The sequence below is a fragment of the Empidonax traillii genome, unplaced genomic scaffold (assembly GCF_003031625.1).
Source record: "Empidonax traillii isolate 1590-97213 ecotype Southwest subspecies unplaced genomic scaffold, ASM303162v1 scaffold1127:size221337, whole genome shotgun sequence".
In the NCBI taxonomy this organism is placed as follows: Eukaryota; Metazoa; Chordata; class Aves; order Passeriformes; family Tyrannidae; genus Empidonax; species Empidonax traillii.
Window position 1 is genome coordinate 93,132 of NW_020956320.1, and position 19,411 is coordinate 112,542.

Here is a 19,411-nt window from a genome sequence, read left to right on the forward strand (position 1 = left end):
ATGTGTTCAACAGTCTAAAATAGCTTTACTTTTCATGGAAGAGTAAGATCTGATCTAAGCTTATTTCAGAAACACTTTTGGATCATCTGTTTTGAGGGCTTATGTTGTTGCTAGTTAATATTTAGTATTGGGCTTTGTATGCAATTTAAGCAAAGTTAAAAGACTTGTTATAGAAACATCATCTACAGATAGAAAACACAGTCTTAAAATGACTGTTGCCCATCCTTCAGTGATTTTTTTTTTTTGTTCTGTTTAACAAATGTCATGAAAGTACAAACTGCTAATAATGGGATTAGCATTGGAATGATGTAAGATCACCATTACTGAAAAAGTGGAGCAGTCCTTTTGGAGTCTGCAAAGATAAACTATGCTAATTACCAAAACTGTTTAGTAGATACAAACTTGGTCTTGCTTGTTCTACCCATCTATCTGTGGTTTGGTGGGTTTTTTCTATGCTGTAAGTGCTCAGAGGTTGTTAATAAATTTTTTGTTGGCCAATTAATTCAAATTGGTCATAACCTGCGCACACAGTTTGGTGTCTGATAATTATATTGCTTCTCAGTTTTACTGCGTGTATTTGGTTTCTATGGCCAGGTTTTGGTAGCAGGGTGGGCCATGGGGTGGCTTCTGTGAGAAGCTGCTAGAAGCCTCCCTGTGTCAGAGCCAATGCCAGTCACCTTTAAGATGGACCTGCTGCTGACCAAAGCTGAGCCCATCAGCAATGGTGATAGCACCTCTGTGATAACACTTAAGAAGGGGGGGGGGGGAACTGCTGCACAACAGCAACTGGAAGAGAGGAGTGAGAATATGTAAGAGAAACAACTCTGCAAACACCAAGATTGGGGAGGGAGGTATCGCAGGTGCTGGAGCAGGGGCTGTAATCCTGAGGGAAGCCCATGCTGGTGCAGGTTTGCTGGCAGGACTTGTGATCCTGTGAAGGAGCCATGCTGGAGCAGTCTGTTCCTGAAGGAATATACCCCATGGAAAGAAAAGATGGAAGGGACCCACAGTGAAGCAGTTTGTGAAGAACTGCAGCATGTAGAAAAGGACCCATGTTGGAGACATTTGTGGAAGACTGTCTCCTGTGGGAGGGACCCCACACTGGAGCAGGGAATGTGAGGAGGAGGGAACAACAGAGATGTGTAATGATCTGACCACAACCCCCATTCCCTGTGCCACTGGGGGGTGGAGGGGTGGGGGAATAGAAAAATCACGAGTGGAGTTTAGCCCAGGAAGAAGGGGGGGGGGGGAAGGTGTTTTAAGATTTGCTTTTGTTTTCTCATCTTACTCTGATTCGATTGGTAATAAATTGAATTATTTTTTACCAAGTTGAGTCTGTTTTGTTCATGATGGTAATTGATGAATGATCTCCCCTGTCCTTATCTTGACCCATGAGCCTTTCATTGTCTTTTTCTCCACCTGTCCAGTTGAGGAGGGGGAGTGATAAAACAGCTTGATGAGCACCTGGCATCCAGCCAAGGTTAACCCACTAAACTATGACAATGTTTTTTACCTCTCTTAGATGTTCCTGACAATGTTACTTATCAATACAATTGAAGTATTGAATTATATATTAACATCCATATAGCCATCTTTAAAAATGCTGATATCACTTTTTGTGGGCAAGGTAAGCAGACCTACTTTAATTCTATAACCCTGTAATTGATTTTGGTGAAATGCCAGTTCTTAATGCAGTTCTTGGTTTTATTTACAGCATTGAAATGGCTCAAGAGACAAACCAGACTCCAGGGCCCATGCTGTGTAGTACAGGATGTGGATTTTATGGAAATCCTAGAACAAATGGCATGTGTTCTGTTTGCTACAAAGAACATCTTCAGCGACAGCAGAATAGTGGTAGAATCAGCCCAATGGGTAAAGGTTTGAGACGTTTTTTGTGTGTGTGTCTGGAAAATGTATAGGTGATGAGAGGAATCACAAAATGTATTTCAGGAGATCTGATTGCTGCATACTAAAACTATGAATATCAAAGGGTATAATACTTTAAATCACAATAAAAATGCTTTTTTGTGTAATTTATTGTGGCCCACTTGGTGTTGAACCATAATTTGGATTTCTACTTATCCACTGCTACAATTGTCTTCTTATACAATCCTTGTGTTTTGGTCATTGACAACATAGTCCATCTTTAATTAAGAAGATGCAGTAGAATGAGGAATGATTGGAAATGGTTCATAACTGTATTCAGAACTACTTGACTAACTTGTATTCTATACTTTGCTTATAATTAACTTCTCAAATTTCTGTTATATAGGGGCAGCTAGTGGTTCAAACAGTCCTACCTCAGACTCTGCATCTGTACAGAGAGCAGATGGTAGCTTAAGCAAGTGTGAAGGTACTGCTAGTAGCACATCTGGAAAATCAAGGTAAGACTATAGAATCATTTAGGTTGGAAAAGGCCATTAATATAATTGAGTCCAATCATAAACCTAACACTGCCAAGTCTACCACCAAACCACGTCCCTAAATGCCATGTCTACACAGTCTTCTAAATCCCTCCAGGGACAGTGACTCAACCACTGCCCTGGGCGGCCTGTTCCAATGCTTAAAAACCCTTTTGGTGAAAAATTTTTTTTCTAATATCCAATGTAAACCTCCCCTGGCACAAGTTGAGGCCATTTCCTCGTCCTATCAATTCTTACTTGGGAGAAGAGACTGACTCCCACCTCACTACAACCTCCTTTCAGGTAGCTGTAGAGAGCAGTAAGGCTCTCCCCTGAGCCTCCTTTTTTTCCAGGTGAAACAACCCCAGTTCCCTCAGCTGCTCCTCATGAGACTTGATTTTTAGACCCTTCCCCAGATAGAGGTAATTATTTGAGGTTTGAATGAACTGAGTATATAGCAAGTTAAAGTAACATTGCAGTAAAATTGCCCTATTACAGAGAGTTTCTGCAGAGAAAAAAGTGACAGTGCACCTTACAGTGCTTTGTGAATCTTTATAAATGAGAACTAAATAGTGCTTGGTGTTGGACTACTGCATTTACAAGGACATTTCTGATTTATCTGGGGAAATATTTGCTATAGTTTGCCTAGTCTCTTCTAGGGAAGAGAGATCAAAGTACAGGTCAGGAACATGAGAACATGTATCAATAATAACTAATTGGGTAGTTTGATGGATTTTGACAGTTAAAGCTCTTATTATGTACTCCAAACTAATGTAATCACCCATTTCACTGTATGTAAACAGAAATGTGCTTGTTGCCGCTTTGCCTGTAATGCAGCAAATGACAGAAATGAGCATTTCAAGAGAGGAGAAAGTATCACCAAAAACAGAGATTGAGCCAGGTATGTTTGCAGAGTAATACTGGATACAACTGACTTAACAGAAGCTGACTATTTACTTTCAAGTAGGCATATTTCTTTGTGGTGATTGTCTTGAGGAACTGTTAATTATGAATGCTTCTTGAGTATTAATACCCTCAGAATCAAGAAGAATTACTAGTGCCAGAATATAGTTTTCAGATGTGTTCAATTTTAGTACATAACTTTTGACACTTGAGGAGCATTTTTGCTATCAACCCTTCATTTTTAAAAGAAAGACACTTAAATTGTATCTGGGCTCAAGATGTTCAATTTTGAAGTCAGTGTTAATTTCTTTATAAAGTTTAGCAGTACAGTTTCTGCTGACTTGTGATGATCAAAATGGTTTTATTGCATTTGAAGAACAGAATTCTTAAATTCTATTCTACAGAAGGATGAGAGTGGGGCAAAAGGGAATAAGGAAATACTTGATTTAAAATACTAATGAAGACTGCTAAAGATATCTGCAGTAGATATAACTGAAATGCTGTTCTGTGGATATAGAATACTTATGGCACTAATTGCTTAGTAAGAATGTTCAGTTTAAAAAAGTGAGTATATTCATGTTTATTATATAGCAGTATATTCAAATTGGTATCTTAATGTACTTGTTTGATATCTATAGGTATTGATACTTGTTAATTTTAATAATTCTGAAACAGTCTTAAAACATTAAAAGCTGATTTTTAATAGGAAAATCTGTTTGCTACAACTGAAGATAAAATTACTTGTTTTGTGTTGAAAATTCCTGAAGGTACCACTCAACACTGTATAGATGCATATTTATCAATAAGACTGCTGTTACAGCTGATAGTTTATTGCTCAGTGTTTGTACATAGTTTTTACTATTTTAATTAAGTCATATTAAGTTAAAAATGTGACATGAACTAAATTACAATTGCTTTTACTATTTTTTTTTTTTGTTATATATGGACTAAGGAGATTTTTACATGTTTCAACTTCTTGTAACTTGTGCTATCTGAAGAGAGTTATTGTGTGTTGCGACGGTGGATTGGGAAAGGGAAAAGGGGGCTCCAGGGCCTGGGGTTTTTAGCCCATTACCTGGAGGGGAAAATGCTCCCCCTCTGCCTCCCACTACATGGTCCCCATGGAGCCCAACAAGACTCACAACAGAGACCAGCAGAGGAGCGAGCAAGAGAGATTTATTGTGTGGGTAGGGATATATATAGGTTTGGGGGGGATTACAGAATAACCAAATAAAAGTTTAGGGGGTCTTGCAGAACCACCAATAACAAGAAAGGGTTAACAACCAATAGAAAGGAGTAGATAAAAGCCAATTAGAAAACTTCCAGATATCTCCTTAGGTCATTGCTGAACAGAGATAACGCGGGGGACTTTGGAAAGAAGAAAGTGAGTTAGCAAAAAACTACAAAAAGCCATTTTGGAAACGTTCACTTAAAACCAGAAGTTTTTAATGTTGTTTCTTATATACTGTAGATCCATTGCAACAGTATGTAACTTATAAATTTATACTTTGTTACAATATTTATAAACCCATATTGTCTTGTTAGGAATTGCTACCTGAAAAAGTGACAGGTAGGAAAGAAAAACATAGCAGTGCTCAAGTAATATCTGAATTTTGTCTAATAGAAACTGCCAATAGGGTTTTGTCACTTTGCCAACTGTAAAGGGCAGTCTTCTATTTCTGTTGACTAAATATCCATTTTCTCATAAGACAACTAAATGGTAGTGTCACACAGCACTCTATCGATTAGAATGGGGAGGGGGGGGAATCCCTAAAAGCAAGTCAAGATAATCTTGCAGCTTGAAACTCAGAGTTGAAACCAGTCAAAGGTTGTTAAAGTTTGTGTAGAGATCATGGGGAAAACTACTATGGATTTTGAATGTTTAGGAAAAAAACCTTCTATAAAAAAATTGTCTTCTTTAGTATGTATCCTTAAATTTGTGAAACAGTCTTCAGCTGATCTAAAAGCTGAAATTCATCAAGTTTGGGGCAGATTTTAGACAGCACAGAATAGTGTCTTTGTATACTGTTTTTAAATTACAAAGGTTTTATCAGACATTCAAATATAGCAAACATGTAGTGTATTTACTAGTACATCAATCCTGTAAGTGTCTTGCAGTCAAAAAAAGCTGACCTCAACTTTTTATAAATCCTTATTCTGTTTGGATTAGTTAGGTTTTTTTCCATTCTCTTTTTCTGCAGCATCCAATATACATTGATCTCTCTTCAGGAGGAGCTGAAACAATAGTAGATAATTAATGTCACCTCATAAAACAAAGCTAATACTTTCTATGAGATGTAATTCTCCAAGATAATGCCTATCATGATGTTGCTAATTAAAATACTTTAGTTTTATCTGTAGTCTCACCCTGGCAATTCAATTTCATAACTGTCTATCAGATTGTAGGTCTGGAACAAATGATGTATCGTTGAAGCAAAGTAGGTTTTGTGGTTTTTTTGTTTTTCTTAAGCATTATGAAGGCTCATTTTATTCTGCAAGTCAAAGTTCTAAATAGTTAGGTCTGCACAATTGTCTTCAATTCTGTGGAATGAAAGTATACACTCTTGCTGTTTGGATTTTAAGCATCTGATACCAGAGGGTTCTGAAGTTGACAAAAATTAAGCTTAACAGGCTTGTATTTTCTTTTGTTTTTCCCAGGTTGGGGTTGTAACCTGGATTCTCATTCAGAACAAATCAGGCCTGAAGGCAGTGAATCATATCTTAGCATTTGAAGGAAGAAAGGCATGACAGATGTAACTGGCCTAGTTGGTTGTAATTTAGATGTCTAACATGCTATATTTTGTTATAACTTGTAATTTCTTAGTTCAACTTTCTTGCTTGTTGTAGTTTTGTAATTGAATTGTGGCATGTGTTCAGTTGCTTATCTGATGAACTGTATAGAAGTCAATGAAATATAAATGCCTTTATATCAAAACTCCAATTAATAATTGAGCATTAGTTATATCATGCATTTTATAGGCTTTTGATCTGCTTCTGCACTTAATTAAGGATTTAATTTTGGTTCAGTCTTGACCAAAGGCAGAATATACCTGAAGTACTTGCTATTGTTTGTATTTGTGGTTTTTTTTTCCTTTCTAACTTCTAGGAATTAAATGCCAAAAAATTTATCTAATTTCTTTATTTCCCTTATGTTGATTATTGCATCAGAGCAATACCATTACCAGGTTGATGAGGCATAGTAGAGGCCTTGAAGAAACTTGTTTTGTTTAAACAGATTTTTAAGTGGCAATAAAAGATCCATACAAGAGAGCTGACTTACATATTGAGCACTAAAACCAAACTGTTGTGAAAACAAGTATGTTTAAATAATCCTATTATATCAAGTCATAGTGTATTTCTAGCATTTTTGGGCTTTTGTGGGTCACTACTTTTCTGAATGAATCTCCTCTCAGGGCTGTTAGTGTTTCCAGATTTAATTAGTCTAGCATGCATATCAAAATCTTTATTTTTCTGAACCCAGTAATAACTTTTTTTTGCAGAGCAATGTGGTGAGGTATTACTCTGAAACTACGGATGTGCAGTAGTGTTGCCTATGAAGAAGGTGAACTGGAACTTGAAATGCATATGGTCTTGTGTAAAATAAGTGTTAAAAAATCTTCCACAAACATTAACTTACAGTCTTATTCCATCCATGTTGTAGGTTACCCTTTCCATTCCTGAAAGTTGCCATATAATGAAATGATGATTAGCTCACTTGTCTTTTGGCTCTGTACCAAGCCAATATGATGAGTTATTTTAGTGTCCAACACCACAGCTGTCCTACATGTGGGTTGAGACCCTGTGTTATGGGTTGCCCTCACTTGTGTTATAGATAAAACCAGTAGCTATGAAATATACAGTGTGTTGCAGATAATATTCTGAGTAATATGCTGAATATCTTATGAGATATTGAATGTTCAAGATCATAAATTATATTGTTTGCCTCTTGTTTTAATATCTGATTCTGATTTGTTTTTGAACATGGCTATAGTATTTAAATGTAGACAGTTCCTTTGTGGCTGTCAATAAAATCATCAGATATGTCAATTTTGTCTTGTGTTCAAAATTATCTTCCCATTTCCCATGTCTGCTGTAGCTTGAGTAGAAGCCCCCAGTTGAAACAATTCTGAAATGGAGCTAATAATCTCTTTGAAGTCTTGAACCTGTCTATCTTGAAAAATAAGATTGAGGACCAAACTGCTGGTCTTGTGCTTGTTGCCAATACCATGCTATTGTATCTTTCTGAGAGATTTGCAACAGGCATTAAACCTTGATGGCAGCCAGTCTAAACCACATTTCAGTGTGGTACTTAAACAGGGGTATCTGTTATATTGATGTAAGAGTAAAAATATTCAGTGTGTCTATTAAACATGTGAGAGATTAGTTATGTGCTGCAGAATAGTTTTATCCCAGTTCGTTGGCATCAAATTGAATATACAGTTTAGCTTTTTATCATGGACACCTAGGTCAGCATAGCAGTTGCAGTTTCTGAATAACAAAATATTTATTCTCAAGCTTGATAAAGCATAATAAATACTGTCAGTCTCATTTTCATTGACTCAAACTTTATATACAAGTCAGTTATGTTAATGTGCAGCACAAGAATTTGGTAATTTGTAGTATAATCTTCAATTCTGGTGCTGCAGAAGTGCAGTATGTTTTTCTGAAGATTTTTGAGTGCTCTCTATTATTTTTATTCCTTCTTCTATTTCATTTTTTTCAGGTCTTCCATGGTAGGAGTTGGGGATTACATTCATGTGAAAGTAGTTAGAATGCTTAAAACTCTTTTTTAATGCTCTCAAGCATTTCACTCTTCACTGGCATGCTTACTGCTTCCTATTACTGTGGAAGTCAAGCATTTTGTTACACTGATAGGGGTCTATTTTAGCTAATTTGTCTGGGTATCGAGGAAGCTTCTAAAACCTTGTTATTACTTTGGTAGCCCTTTCTGAATTTATTTTATCGTCACTTACAAAAATAAAGCATGATGGTAAGAAACAAAGATAAAACTAAAATTGCCTTCCTTTCACCCCTTTCTTCTCAGATCCAGCTTCACTTCCAGATTCTTCTACCTCCTCCCTCTATATTCTGAGTGCTGCAGGAGGAATGGAGGGTTGCAGTCAGTTCACAACTGCTATTCCTTCCTCCTTGCATTTTTTACCTGCTCCAGTATGGGTCCCTCACATAGGATAACAGTCCTTTATGAATTGTTCCAGCTGTATTGGTTTGTGTAAGGAAAATCACTGTCAGTTTTGAAAGTCTAGTTACAGAACCACAGAATGCGTTAGGTTGAAGGGACCATACTTGGCCATCTGGTTTGACCTCCCCACTCATGTAGGGTCATCCTAGAGCACATTACACAAGATTATGTCCAGACTGTTCTTGAATATCTCCAGTAAGGGAGATTCTACAACCTCTCGGGGTAGTATGTTCCAGTGCTTGATCATCTGTACAGTAAAGAAGTTCTTGCTCATGTTCACATGGAACTTCCTGTGCATCAGTTTTTGCCTGTTGTCCAGAACTGGACACAACACTCCAGATGTGGCCTCACCAAGGCTGAGCAGAGGGGCAGGATCACCTCCCTTGACCTGCTGGCAATGCTTTTTCTAATGCACCTCAGGACACTATTGGTCTTCTTCGCCACAAGGGCACACTGCTGGCTCATGGACAGCTTGTTGTTCACCAGGACCCCCAGATCCTTTTCCCCAGAGCTGCTTTCCAGCAGGTCACACCTAGCCTGTACTGGTGCATGGGGTTATTTTTGCCCAGGTGCAGGACCCTGCATTTGCCCTTGTTGATTTTCAGAAGGTTCTTCTCTATGTGTCTCTCCAACCTGTTGAGGTCTTTCTGAAGGGCTGCACAGCACTCTGGGGTATCAGCCGCTTCTCACAGCTTCATGTCATCAACAAACTTGCTGAGGAGGCACTCTGCCCCTTCATCCAAGTCATTGATGAACAAGTTAAACAATATTGGGCCCAGTATAGAACCTCGGGGAATACCACCAGGAGAATAGGCCTCCAATTAGACCCTGTGCCACTGATCACTAATCTCTGGGATCTGCTGTTCAGCCAGTTCTCAGTCCACCTCACCATCCACTCATCCAGTCCATGCTTCCTGAGTTTGCCTATGAGAATCTTGTGAGAGATGGCATTGAAAGCCTTGCTGAAGTCTAGGTAGACAATATCCACTGCTCTCCCTTTATCCATCCAGGTAGTTGTCTCATAGAAGGCAATCAGATTGGTCAAGCATGATTTACCTTTAGTGAATCCATGTTGACTGCTCTTGATCACCTTCTTGTCCTCTGGATAGAGATTGCCTTCAAAATGAGGTGCTCTATCACCTTTCCAGAGATTGAGGTGAGGCTGACTGGCCTGTAGTTCCTTGGGTCTTTCTTGCCCTTTTTGAAGACTAGGGTGACATTTGCTGTCTTCCAGTTCTCAGGCACCTCTCCTGATCACCAAGACCTTTCAAAGACTATTGTGAGCAACCTTGCTATGGTGTCTGCCAGCTCCCTCAGCACTCAGGGATGCATCCCATCAGGGCCCATGGACTTGTGGATATCAAGTTTGTTTAGGTGTTCTCTAACCCAATCCTCCTTGACCAAGGGAAGGTCTTCCTTCTGACATTCCTTTACCCTGGTCTCCTGGGTCAGAGATCCCTGAGGGCTGGTCTAATCAGTGAAGACGGATGCAAAGAAGGTGTTCAGTACTTCTATCTTATGTGTTCTCTGTTGCCAGAGTCCCTCCTCCATTTAGTATCAGGCTCACATTATCCTTTGTTTTCCCAATTTCTTGCTCATTGTTGGTGCAGTGTTTATTACTTTTTCAGAAGTCTCAGAGTCACTGTGGGTTTAATACTTTGGGGTCAGAGTAGCATTATTCTTCCTATTTGTAGGGCATTTCTTTGTGTAGGTTGAACAGCTGTGTCTTGGGGCTTACTTCTAATCATTAGTAATCTTGCTGTTCTTCCTCTGTCTGCTTTGAAGATGCATCTTACTTTCAGACTGAGAGAAGTAAATGTTCCCAAATATACGGTGCAACACTTGTATTTGTGGGGGGGTTGTTTGTCTTTTTATTTTTCAGGCACTTCTTGTACTGGTTCCTTATCCTAGCAGATTTATGATAATAGAACTGTAGAATTGTTTGGATTGGAAGGGACCTTAAAGATCATTTAGTTCCATGGGCAGAGACACTTTTCACTAGACCAGGTTGCTCAAAGCCCTGTCCAGCCTGGCCTTAAACACTTCCAGGAATGGAGCATCTACAGCTTCTCTGGCCAACCTGTTCCACTGTCTCACCACCCTCACAGTAAAGAATTTCTTCCTAATATCTAATCTAAACCTGCCTTCTGTCAGTTTAAGGTCACTATCCTGTGTTGTATCACTCCATGCCCTTGTAAAAAGGCCCTCTCAAGCCTTCCTTTAGGCCCTTTTTAGGTACTGGAAGGCTGCTATAAGGTCTTCCCATAGTCTTCTCCAGGCTAAACAGTCCCAACTCTCTCAGCCTATCTTCATAGGAGAGGTGCTCCAACCCTCTAACCCTCTCAGTGGCTTGTTCCAGCAGGTCCATGTCTTATGCTTGGGGCCCCAGAGCTGGATGCAGTTCTCTAGGTGCTGTCTTATGGGTGGAGTAGAGGGGGGGAATCACCTCCCTTGACCTGCTGATCATGTTTCTTTTGAAGCAGCCCAGGATACGGCTGACTTTCTGGGATGCAAGTGCGTGTTGCTGGATCATGTCAATGGTCTCATCCACCAACACCCTCAAGTCCTTCTCCCCAGGACTGCTCTCAATCTGTTCTCTGACCAGTCTGTGTTTATGCTTAGGATTACCTTGAACCAGGTGCAGGACCTTGCACTTGACCTTGTTAAACTTCATGAGGTTTGAATGGGCCTGCCTCTCAAGCCTGTCCAGGTCCCTTCCCTTCAGCACTTTGACAGCAACACACAACTTGATTTCATTGGCTAATTTACTCAATCCCATTGTCTGTGTTGCTGACAAGAATGTTAAACAGCTCTGGTCCTGATAGGGACCCCTGAGGAATGCCAGTTGGTACTGGTCTCTGCTTGGACATCTAGCATTTGACTGCGACCGTCCAGCCAATTGCCTATCCACCAAGTGGTCAATCTGTCAAATCTGTGTCTCTCCTCTTTAGAGACAAGGATGTTGTGTGGGGTGGTACCAAATGCTTTTCATGAGTCTAAGTAAATGATTTCTGTCACTTTTCCCATATTTCCCAATCCTGTTACTTTGTCATAGAAGACCACCAAATTTGTCAGGCACAATTTGCCTCTAGTGGAACCATGTTGGCTGTTGACAATCACCTCCTTATTTCCCATGTACCTAGGCATAGCTTCCAGGAGGATCTGCTTCACGGTCATGCAAGGCACTGAGGTGAGACTGACCTGCCTGTAGTTTCCTGGGTCTTCCTTATTTCCATTTTTAATAATGGGGGTTATGTTTCCCCTTTTCCAGTTAGTGGGAACTTTACTGGACTGCCATGACTTCTCAGATATGATGGATAGTGGTTTAGTCACTTCATCCACTAGTTTCCTCAGGATCTGTGCATGCATCTCATTAAGTCCCATGGACTTGTGCACCTGCAGTTTCCTTAGATGGTTTCAAACCTGATCTTCTCCTACAGTGGATGGTTATTTGTTCTCTCGGTCCCTGCCTTTGCCACCTGGGTTTTCATCCACCAGTACCCCAAAGTCCTCTACATGGCTGCTCTCAATCCCTGCATCCCCCAGCCTGTATTGATATTGGGGGTTTTCCTGACCCAGATGTGGAACCTTGCACTTTGCCTTGTTGAACCTCATGAGATTCACATGGGCCCCCTTCTTGAGCTTGTCCTGGTCCCTCTGAATGGCATCCCTTGTGCCTGTTTTGTTGTTCCTGATGATAGTGCATTTTACAATGCCTGTGGTTAATTTATTGTTGTATTACTTATTAATAAAATTTTTTAATCGTGTCAATTTCTGGAACTTCATTTTACTCCCAAGTTCTTCAACCTTGTTGCAGGAGAGCTGGTCTCATAAAATTGAAGGGAAACAAACCTCATTTGGTAACCTGAGTTGGTGGTTGGCAAGAGAAATAACCATGCTGCTGAACAGAGGACTACATGCCAACAGGATCTCTGTTAAGGCAATAAAACATATTCTGGTGATAAAAGACTTTGCTCCATATGAATAGGGTTATTGGTACTGAGGAGGTAGGTCTACAGGTGATAGCAACAACCATTTTTCTACCATCGTTTCAACTTTTATCTAGTGATTTATTCCTTGGGAGTCATATGGCAATCACTTTGAGTACTTTTGCCTGATGATTAACACAGTATGATTTCTGGCATAAAATTTATTTCATGTATATTAGGGGGAGTATTTTGTGACAAGCAGTTGGCAGGATACCATCTGATGAATTTTACTACTAATGTTATGTCGGAACAACTAAAACTTATATTTGAGACACAGTTTGATGAAAAATGGGGGGTTGTTTTTATGTGTGAACTTTAGTTAAAGGGTGTTGTCCCTGTTCTACCTGTTAATCAGAAGCAACTTTGAAGACTTCATTATTAAAACTCATTATTAGATCTAACTGCTGGCATAAAAGTGGGTGAATGCCTCCTTTTTGCAGATGTTATCTGTGTAGAGTAATAAATTTGAACACTTTAATTCTGATTTAGGGGAACCTGTGCCATCTCCTTGTCTTGGGGACCTTTTAGTTGCCCGTTTCTGCATGTTACCAGATTTTCTTTTTTGGAATGTGTTTTAGTTGTGGGGGGAGGATCCTGTTAGGCAGCTGTTTTGGGAAATGGACCTTTGCACTTAGGATTATCATTGCTTTCTAGTTCCCATGTTGCTAGTTGTGACAGTGAACGCTTGCCAGTTTATATTGAGGAGGAAATACATTTGTAGTAGTTGGTAACATTTTCCTTTAGATGGATTTGTTTTTAATCTTTGTTTTGTGACACAAAATTATCTACTACACTATCTCTTTGTCTTGATGGCTCAGTGAGCTCAAATCTGGTCACTGCTGCACTTGCACCACTTCTTGGGAGGTTTGACCTCCACTGGTTCAGGTGGTTCCGGCTATAAATATGTCCTATAACATGCAACTCTAATACCAGGTTACTCTTGGTCCCTTTGTACCAGGCCATAGGGTTTAACATTGCAATGAGCTCCTCCCCTTGTGTGGTGAGTTGACCTTGGCTGGACACCAGGTCCCCACCCAGCCGCTCTATCACTCCCCTTCCCAGCCAAACAGGGGAGAGAGTAAGGTGGAAAAAACAACTTGTGGGTTGAGATAAGGCAGTTTATTTAAAGCAGAAGCAAAGTGGAAGCTTGTGCACGCAAAAGCAAAGCAAAAGATAACATGGTTTATTCTCTACTTCCCATGAGCAGGGATGGTCAGCCACTTCTGAGAAGCAGGGCTTCAGCACGCGTAATGGTTTCTCAGCAGGCAGCCATTGGAGACAATGAATGCCTGCCTTCCTGCTCCGTGCCTTAGCTTTTATATCTGAGCTGACGTCATATGGTATGGAATATCCCTTTGGTCAGTTTGGGTCAGCTGGCCTACTTGTGTCCCCTCCCAGGATCTTGCCCTCAATTGAGGAAGGAATGTTGCAGTGCTGATGCTGTGCTCAGCAGTAACCAAAACACTGATGTGTTAACAACACCCTTCTAACTACCAATGCAAAGCACAGCACTGTGAGGGCTACTATGGGGGAAATGAACTCCAACTCAGCCAGACCCAATACACCTTGCTTCTGCTTTGACTTGGATTTATTCACAGACTGCAGTCCCTTAGGAGTGTGCCTGGTTCAAGTGGAACCTTATCTATGAGCCACAGTCTCTTTAGGGTATACCTACTGCAGCACAGACTTATCCACAGCCACAGTTGCTTTGAGGTGCACCTGTTCCCGCATGGCCGCTTCCACAGCCACAATCCCTTCAGAGATGTACCTGCTTCAGTGTGGCCTTACCTATAGCAACAGTCCCTTCAGGAGTGTACCTGCTTTGTCATAGACTTATCCACAGCCACAGATGCTTCAAGGTGTACCTTCTCCAGTGTGGACTTCTTGGGCCACAATCCCTTCTGAGGCATACATGCTGTGGCACAGATGTAACCATGGCCACAGATGCTTCAGTGTCCTGCTCCCATATGGACTTATCCACAGGTCACAATCCCTTTGACTTGAGCTCATACAGAATTCCAGCCTGTCCAGTACAGCAGCAATGCCCTGGACATCTGCCAGCCCATGTGCATGCATGGTCATTGCTATTATCAAAATGTTCTCAGACACAGCAGAGTAAGATGATAAGCAGACACTAACAAGCAGTACACTTCAATAAACAGTCAGGCAAGTGAGCCCATGGCAAGATCAAGAGCCTGCTGATTACTAGCTAAACAGCACTAACAGCTATAAATTTGACCTAGCATGTTCCAGTCAAATCTGTCATTATCTCAAACCCTTCAAGCCCCTCATTGGGCACCAAAAATGCTTGTTGTGGTTTAACCCTGGTAGTCAGCTAAGTACACACAGCTGCTCGCTTGCTTACTCCCCCAGAGTGGGATGGGAGAGAGAACTGGAAGGTTCCCTTTTTCCATCTGCCGTAGCTTACAACTAGCATTTAATTTTAAACAGACTGGTAATAAATCAAAAAGGAGCTTGACCATGCTGCTTGACTGGGAGATGTTTAGTCAATTTCTTAATGCCTATCAGCTAAGGTCTGTGATATCCAACAGGCTTACACTGTCGCATCAGTGCTTTTAACCTGATTTTTTTGGTCACGGGCTCTGAATTAGACAATCTGATACTGAACACTACTTTCCTTGGGGTTTAAAGTCAAGTTCAAAGGGTTATACCTGTTCATCTTGAAAATATTAATTGTCAAGACAAAGGAATTGTTTAATAAAAAAAACAGCTGTGGAAATTACTCTGAAAATTATTACTAGCAGTTATGATTGTAGTGCCATACCTTTGCTTTTTATTAATAGCATACTTAAATATAGAAAAAACATTATATATCCAAGACTGGATAGTATTATTGTCCTCAGAATTAGCAAAATAATGTTGATGCTGAACTCTTCACACTTTCTAGAAAAATCTGTAGAATATTCAAAAATAAAGTCAGTAAAGAGCTTGAGTTGTTCCTTAGGACTTACAGTTATCATATTGCATAAGAAAGTACTGTTTTCCTGTTTAAGACTTTTTGGGTATGAGCACTGAAAGTTCCTTGTTATCTCTGGAAGTTTGTCACTACTGAATCTTGTTCACAATCTGAAATATGAACTACTGACTGGAGACTCTCCTTAACTTCTACAGTGAATTGTGAAATGGGGCTTGGATCTGTGAGGCTTTATGTTAGTAGTAATAGGCATATGAACATAATACAAGTAAAATCTTATAAGAGCAGGTATTAATAGTAAAGGTAATAAGAAGTTAACTATAAGGGGTTCATGATGTTTGGAAAAAAATCCACTTTCAGTATGGAATGCTTACTGATCTAAAAAGATCTCAGCTAAGAAATCCTATTTGTATGCATGAAGTTGATTATTAGTGAGTCCTTTAAACTTATATTCTCAATTGTTAATTATGAAGTGTATTTTATAGCTTGCTCATTATCTTTTAAGACAATAGATGTAATCATACAACTGAGTGTCCAGGAAAACTGAACAGGGACATACTCCTTGGGTTGTATGTGTTAAAGTTTGTAAACAAACACATCTCCCTTGACTGTCCTCTGCACTAATTTGAATATTAAAAGGATTTTAAAAACAACTGATAAAAAATTAATTTTTCAAAGAAAACTAACAGATCCACAGAAGTTCACAGAAGGACCCATTTTTATTCTGCATAAACTTGAGTAAAAAGTGACAAATTTGACCAAAAGTGTTCATAACAAAGGCAACTGAAAAATAACTCATTTCAACTCAAACTGCTTGATCATTCAGGCTGAATATAGTACAAGGATACTGATATCAAATGTAAATATGGGTTTTTTTCTTTAAATTAGTGAAAAAAAGTGTCTGAAACAAGGGCTCTTTTGAGCTATGTGGTTTGTAGTAGTATGCTTGATGTATCACAGAATCGGGTTTGAAGCTCAAGAATGTTAGGTGTTATACGGTTTGAGGTTTTAGATCATATGACTTGGCAACTATAGTGGCAGAATAACTTGATACTATGACAAAAAACCATTACTGTAAATGTCACTTGTTTCTAAAATATGTTTCTATTGACTTTTCCAGAAGTATCCTCTCTGTTCAACAACTTTGACAATGTTGTTATTGTTTTGGAATAATTTAAACTGGGTCAAATTTCTTTTAATATTGTGTGTACATGACCTATATGGGTGTATACAGGTGATAACACTAGGTGTCCTGTATGTCGTGGGTTTACCAACCAACCTCCCCCCTAGGGCTGAAAATAGTTTTTCCAGGTGAATTTCTGGAGCAAAGCCAATCAAAAGTTTTAGTAACGCCTCTGCCAATTACATATTTAAGAAAATGGAAGAGAAGCCTGTTGCGCAGAAGGAAATGGAAGAGCCAGCGTAGCAGCCAACCCTGTTGGGCCCAGGCATCTGCCCCCCCCCCCAGGGCCAAGTCTGGCCTAGGCAAGGGGGGGCCAGCCCCCCTTCTCTCCTGTAACCGAGTAGAGGAAAAAACACTTCAGAGAAAAACCTGGGTGAGACATGCTGCAGAAGGAATTCCGGCAGAGAGATAATGGAACCTCCAAGGTCAAAGCTGGCAGCCGCAGGAGAGAGAAGCCCGAGCGGGGAGGGAACTCCTTCTCTCCCCCTCTCTCTCTCTCTCTCTCTCTCCCTTCAGCAGGGAAGAGACTGAAAACTAAAAACCCCTGCCACCTGTAGAAGATTGTTGGGGAGAGGAAACCCCCCTGTGCAGCTCATGAAGTAGCCCACGCTAAAGCAGAGTGCATGAAGTAGATGTGACTCCATGGGAGACCTAGATAAAACAGAGTCCTGCTGGAGACCTGTGGCCCATGGAGAGAGAGATCTACACTAGAGCAAGATGGCTCGGGTAGGATGTGTGATCCCAGTGAGGGATCCATGCTGGTGCAGCCGAATTTGTGACCTTAAGGGACAGCAGAGAATGGAAGAACTGTTGCCCAAAGGTAAACTCACGCTAGAGAGGTCCATCAAGGACCGTCTCGTGAGGAGGGACCCCACAAGCAACAGGGGTAGACTCCAAAGCCATTACCCCTTGTATCTGTGGGAAGACCATGGTGAGGCAAGTGTCCCCTTGCAGTCCATGGAAGATCCCACAGGGCCTGGGTAACCCCCAGCCTCCAGTCTTAGCCCAGGAGGGGGTAGGCTCAGCCCTGAGGTCGACATAGAAGAGAGAGAGAAAGAGAAACAGTTCCAACTGCGACGAATTGGAGCTGTCATCCTAGAGATAATAGAAGAAGAACTTTCGAGTGCTGCAAAATTATTTGAAAGACCTATAGCTCCGGAAATGGAAAAGAGACTGCTTCTCCTCCTGAACTGATACAAGGGGGGAGGGGTATTTCTGTAAATACATAGCACTTTTGCCTGGTTAGAATTGTATATATAGTTCTTTAGTTTTTATCTTACTAGTAATAAATCCTAATATTATTCTCCCAAATCAGATCTCTTTTGTCTGCATAAACCTTCTCTCAACTTATAGCAATTGTGTGGGGGGTGAGAGAAAAATTAGCCCAGAGTAAACCCATGACACTATATTTTCTAGATGATGGAACAGTGGGGAAAACTTGATAATTTTCCATAGAGATAAAAGGAAAGTTAATAGAATACCTATTCTACTTAGTACTTCAGACAATAAACTTCACGGTCTTAGTAGAGGGGAATTTACTGTTGATAAATACAAACATGCTAGTGAAGTCAAGAAAAGGAAGAAAATAACCTTTATTTCTTGCTTTAACAGTTGTTACTCAACCAAGCCCATCAGTTTCTCAACCTAGTACTTCACAGAGTGAAGAGAAAGCTTCTGAACTGCCTAAACCAAAGAGGAACAGGTGTTTCACATGCAGAAAGAAGGTTGGCCTTACGGGTATGATAGCACTATGTCAATATTGAATAGATTTATATGATTAGTTGCCTCTTACTAGATTAAATATGTTGAAATCTGTAGACATTAAACTCTTTTTTGCTGTTTCAAAATCCATAATGTTAGATCCCTTAATAAAACTGATATTTGAAAATATTCATTTCACTTAGTCTGTTACAGTAGCTGCAAATACCCTTTTTGTAATGTCTAAGCCCTTAATTTATAGCTTTCATAAGTCCAAAGCTTCCTAGTGATGTTGCTTTTCCTTTTTTCTTTATACAGGGTTTGATTGCCGATGTGGAAACTTATTTTGTGGACTTCACCGTTATTCTGACAAGCATAACTGTCCATATGATTACAAAACAGAAGCTGCAGCAAAAATCAGGAAAGAGAACCCGGTTGTGGTAGCTGAAAAAATCCAGAGAATATAAACTAGCCTACTTGTGTAAAGACTGACTTTTATTTGTTTTATTTTAATATACCCTAGGAAGGCATTAAAGAGCAGATGCATGGCCATTTTCTTTTGTTCTCCAAAGTTTTAATTTTAGCCTTGTCTGCCTTAATGATATTTCAGAATATTTGAGTGTTTGTTACAGGCAGAATTGGATAGATACAGCCCTTGAAAACACATATGCTCTTCTCAGAATATGATTGGAAGGTCAGAACCTGCACAGGAAGACACATGCACAGAAGACAGGCTCTAGTTCACATATGCCAAACAGATGTATACTTCGTGTTTGCAGCAGATCTGCCTTTTGAGCTGTTCAAGGTGTATATCACTAGCCAAAGCTTGTGCCTGTTCGGGAGAAGGATTTGCCAGAAAGGCTGAGGGTCTACTTCTATCCATTTAAAATCTTATTCTACTTTTAATTTTCACACATCATTGTTTTCCAGCAGAATATAAGACATGTAGAGTGCTCTACCACCCAGTAAGATGAGTGTTGGTGTTATATTTAATAAAAAAGTCATTTAGCAATTGCAATGAGAAAAATGGAGGGGGGGGGGAAGAGATATGTATAAGAAGAAATCTATTTTGGAACAGATAACATTAACTTTAGAATCTTG

At 40.0% G+C, this 19,411-nt stretch overlaps 1 protein-coding gene across 1 annotated transcript; it reads left to right on the forward strand.

Moving 5' to 3' along the window:
• The first annotated feature begins 1,718 nt into the window (after nucleotides 1-1,718).
• On the forward strand, nucleotides 1,719-18,777 carry LOC114068787 (AN1-type zinc finger protein 5-like). Its single transcript, XM_027905159.1, has 5 exons — nucleotides 1,719-1,872; nucleotides 2,273-2,384; nucleotides 3,206-3,303; nucleotides 18,224-18,349; nucleotides 18,629-18,777. Exons 1-5 carry the CDS (start codon nucleotides 1,722-1,724, stop codon nucleotides 18,775-18,777), a joined length of 636 nt encoding a protein of 211 aa, XP_027760960.1. The 5' UTR covers nucleotides 1,719-1,721.
• The last annotated feature ends 634 nt before the right edge of the window (nucleotides 18,778-19,411 follow it).

Bases quoted from the DNA above. Each gene is read 5' to 3' on its own strand.
- LOC114068787 (XM_027905159.1), top strand. From the start codon at position 1,722: ATGGCTCAAGAGACAAACCAGACTCCAGGGCCCATGCTGTGTAGTACA. The intron at 1,873-2,272 runs GTAAAGGTTTGA...TCTGTTATATAG, and splicing joins TGGTAGAATCAGCCCAATGG to GGGCAGCTAGTGGTTCAAAC. The intron at 2,385-3,205 runs GTAAGACTATAG...GTATGTAAACAG, and splicing joins AGCACATCTGGAAAATCAAG to AAATGTGCTTGTTGCCGCTT.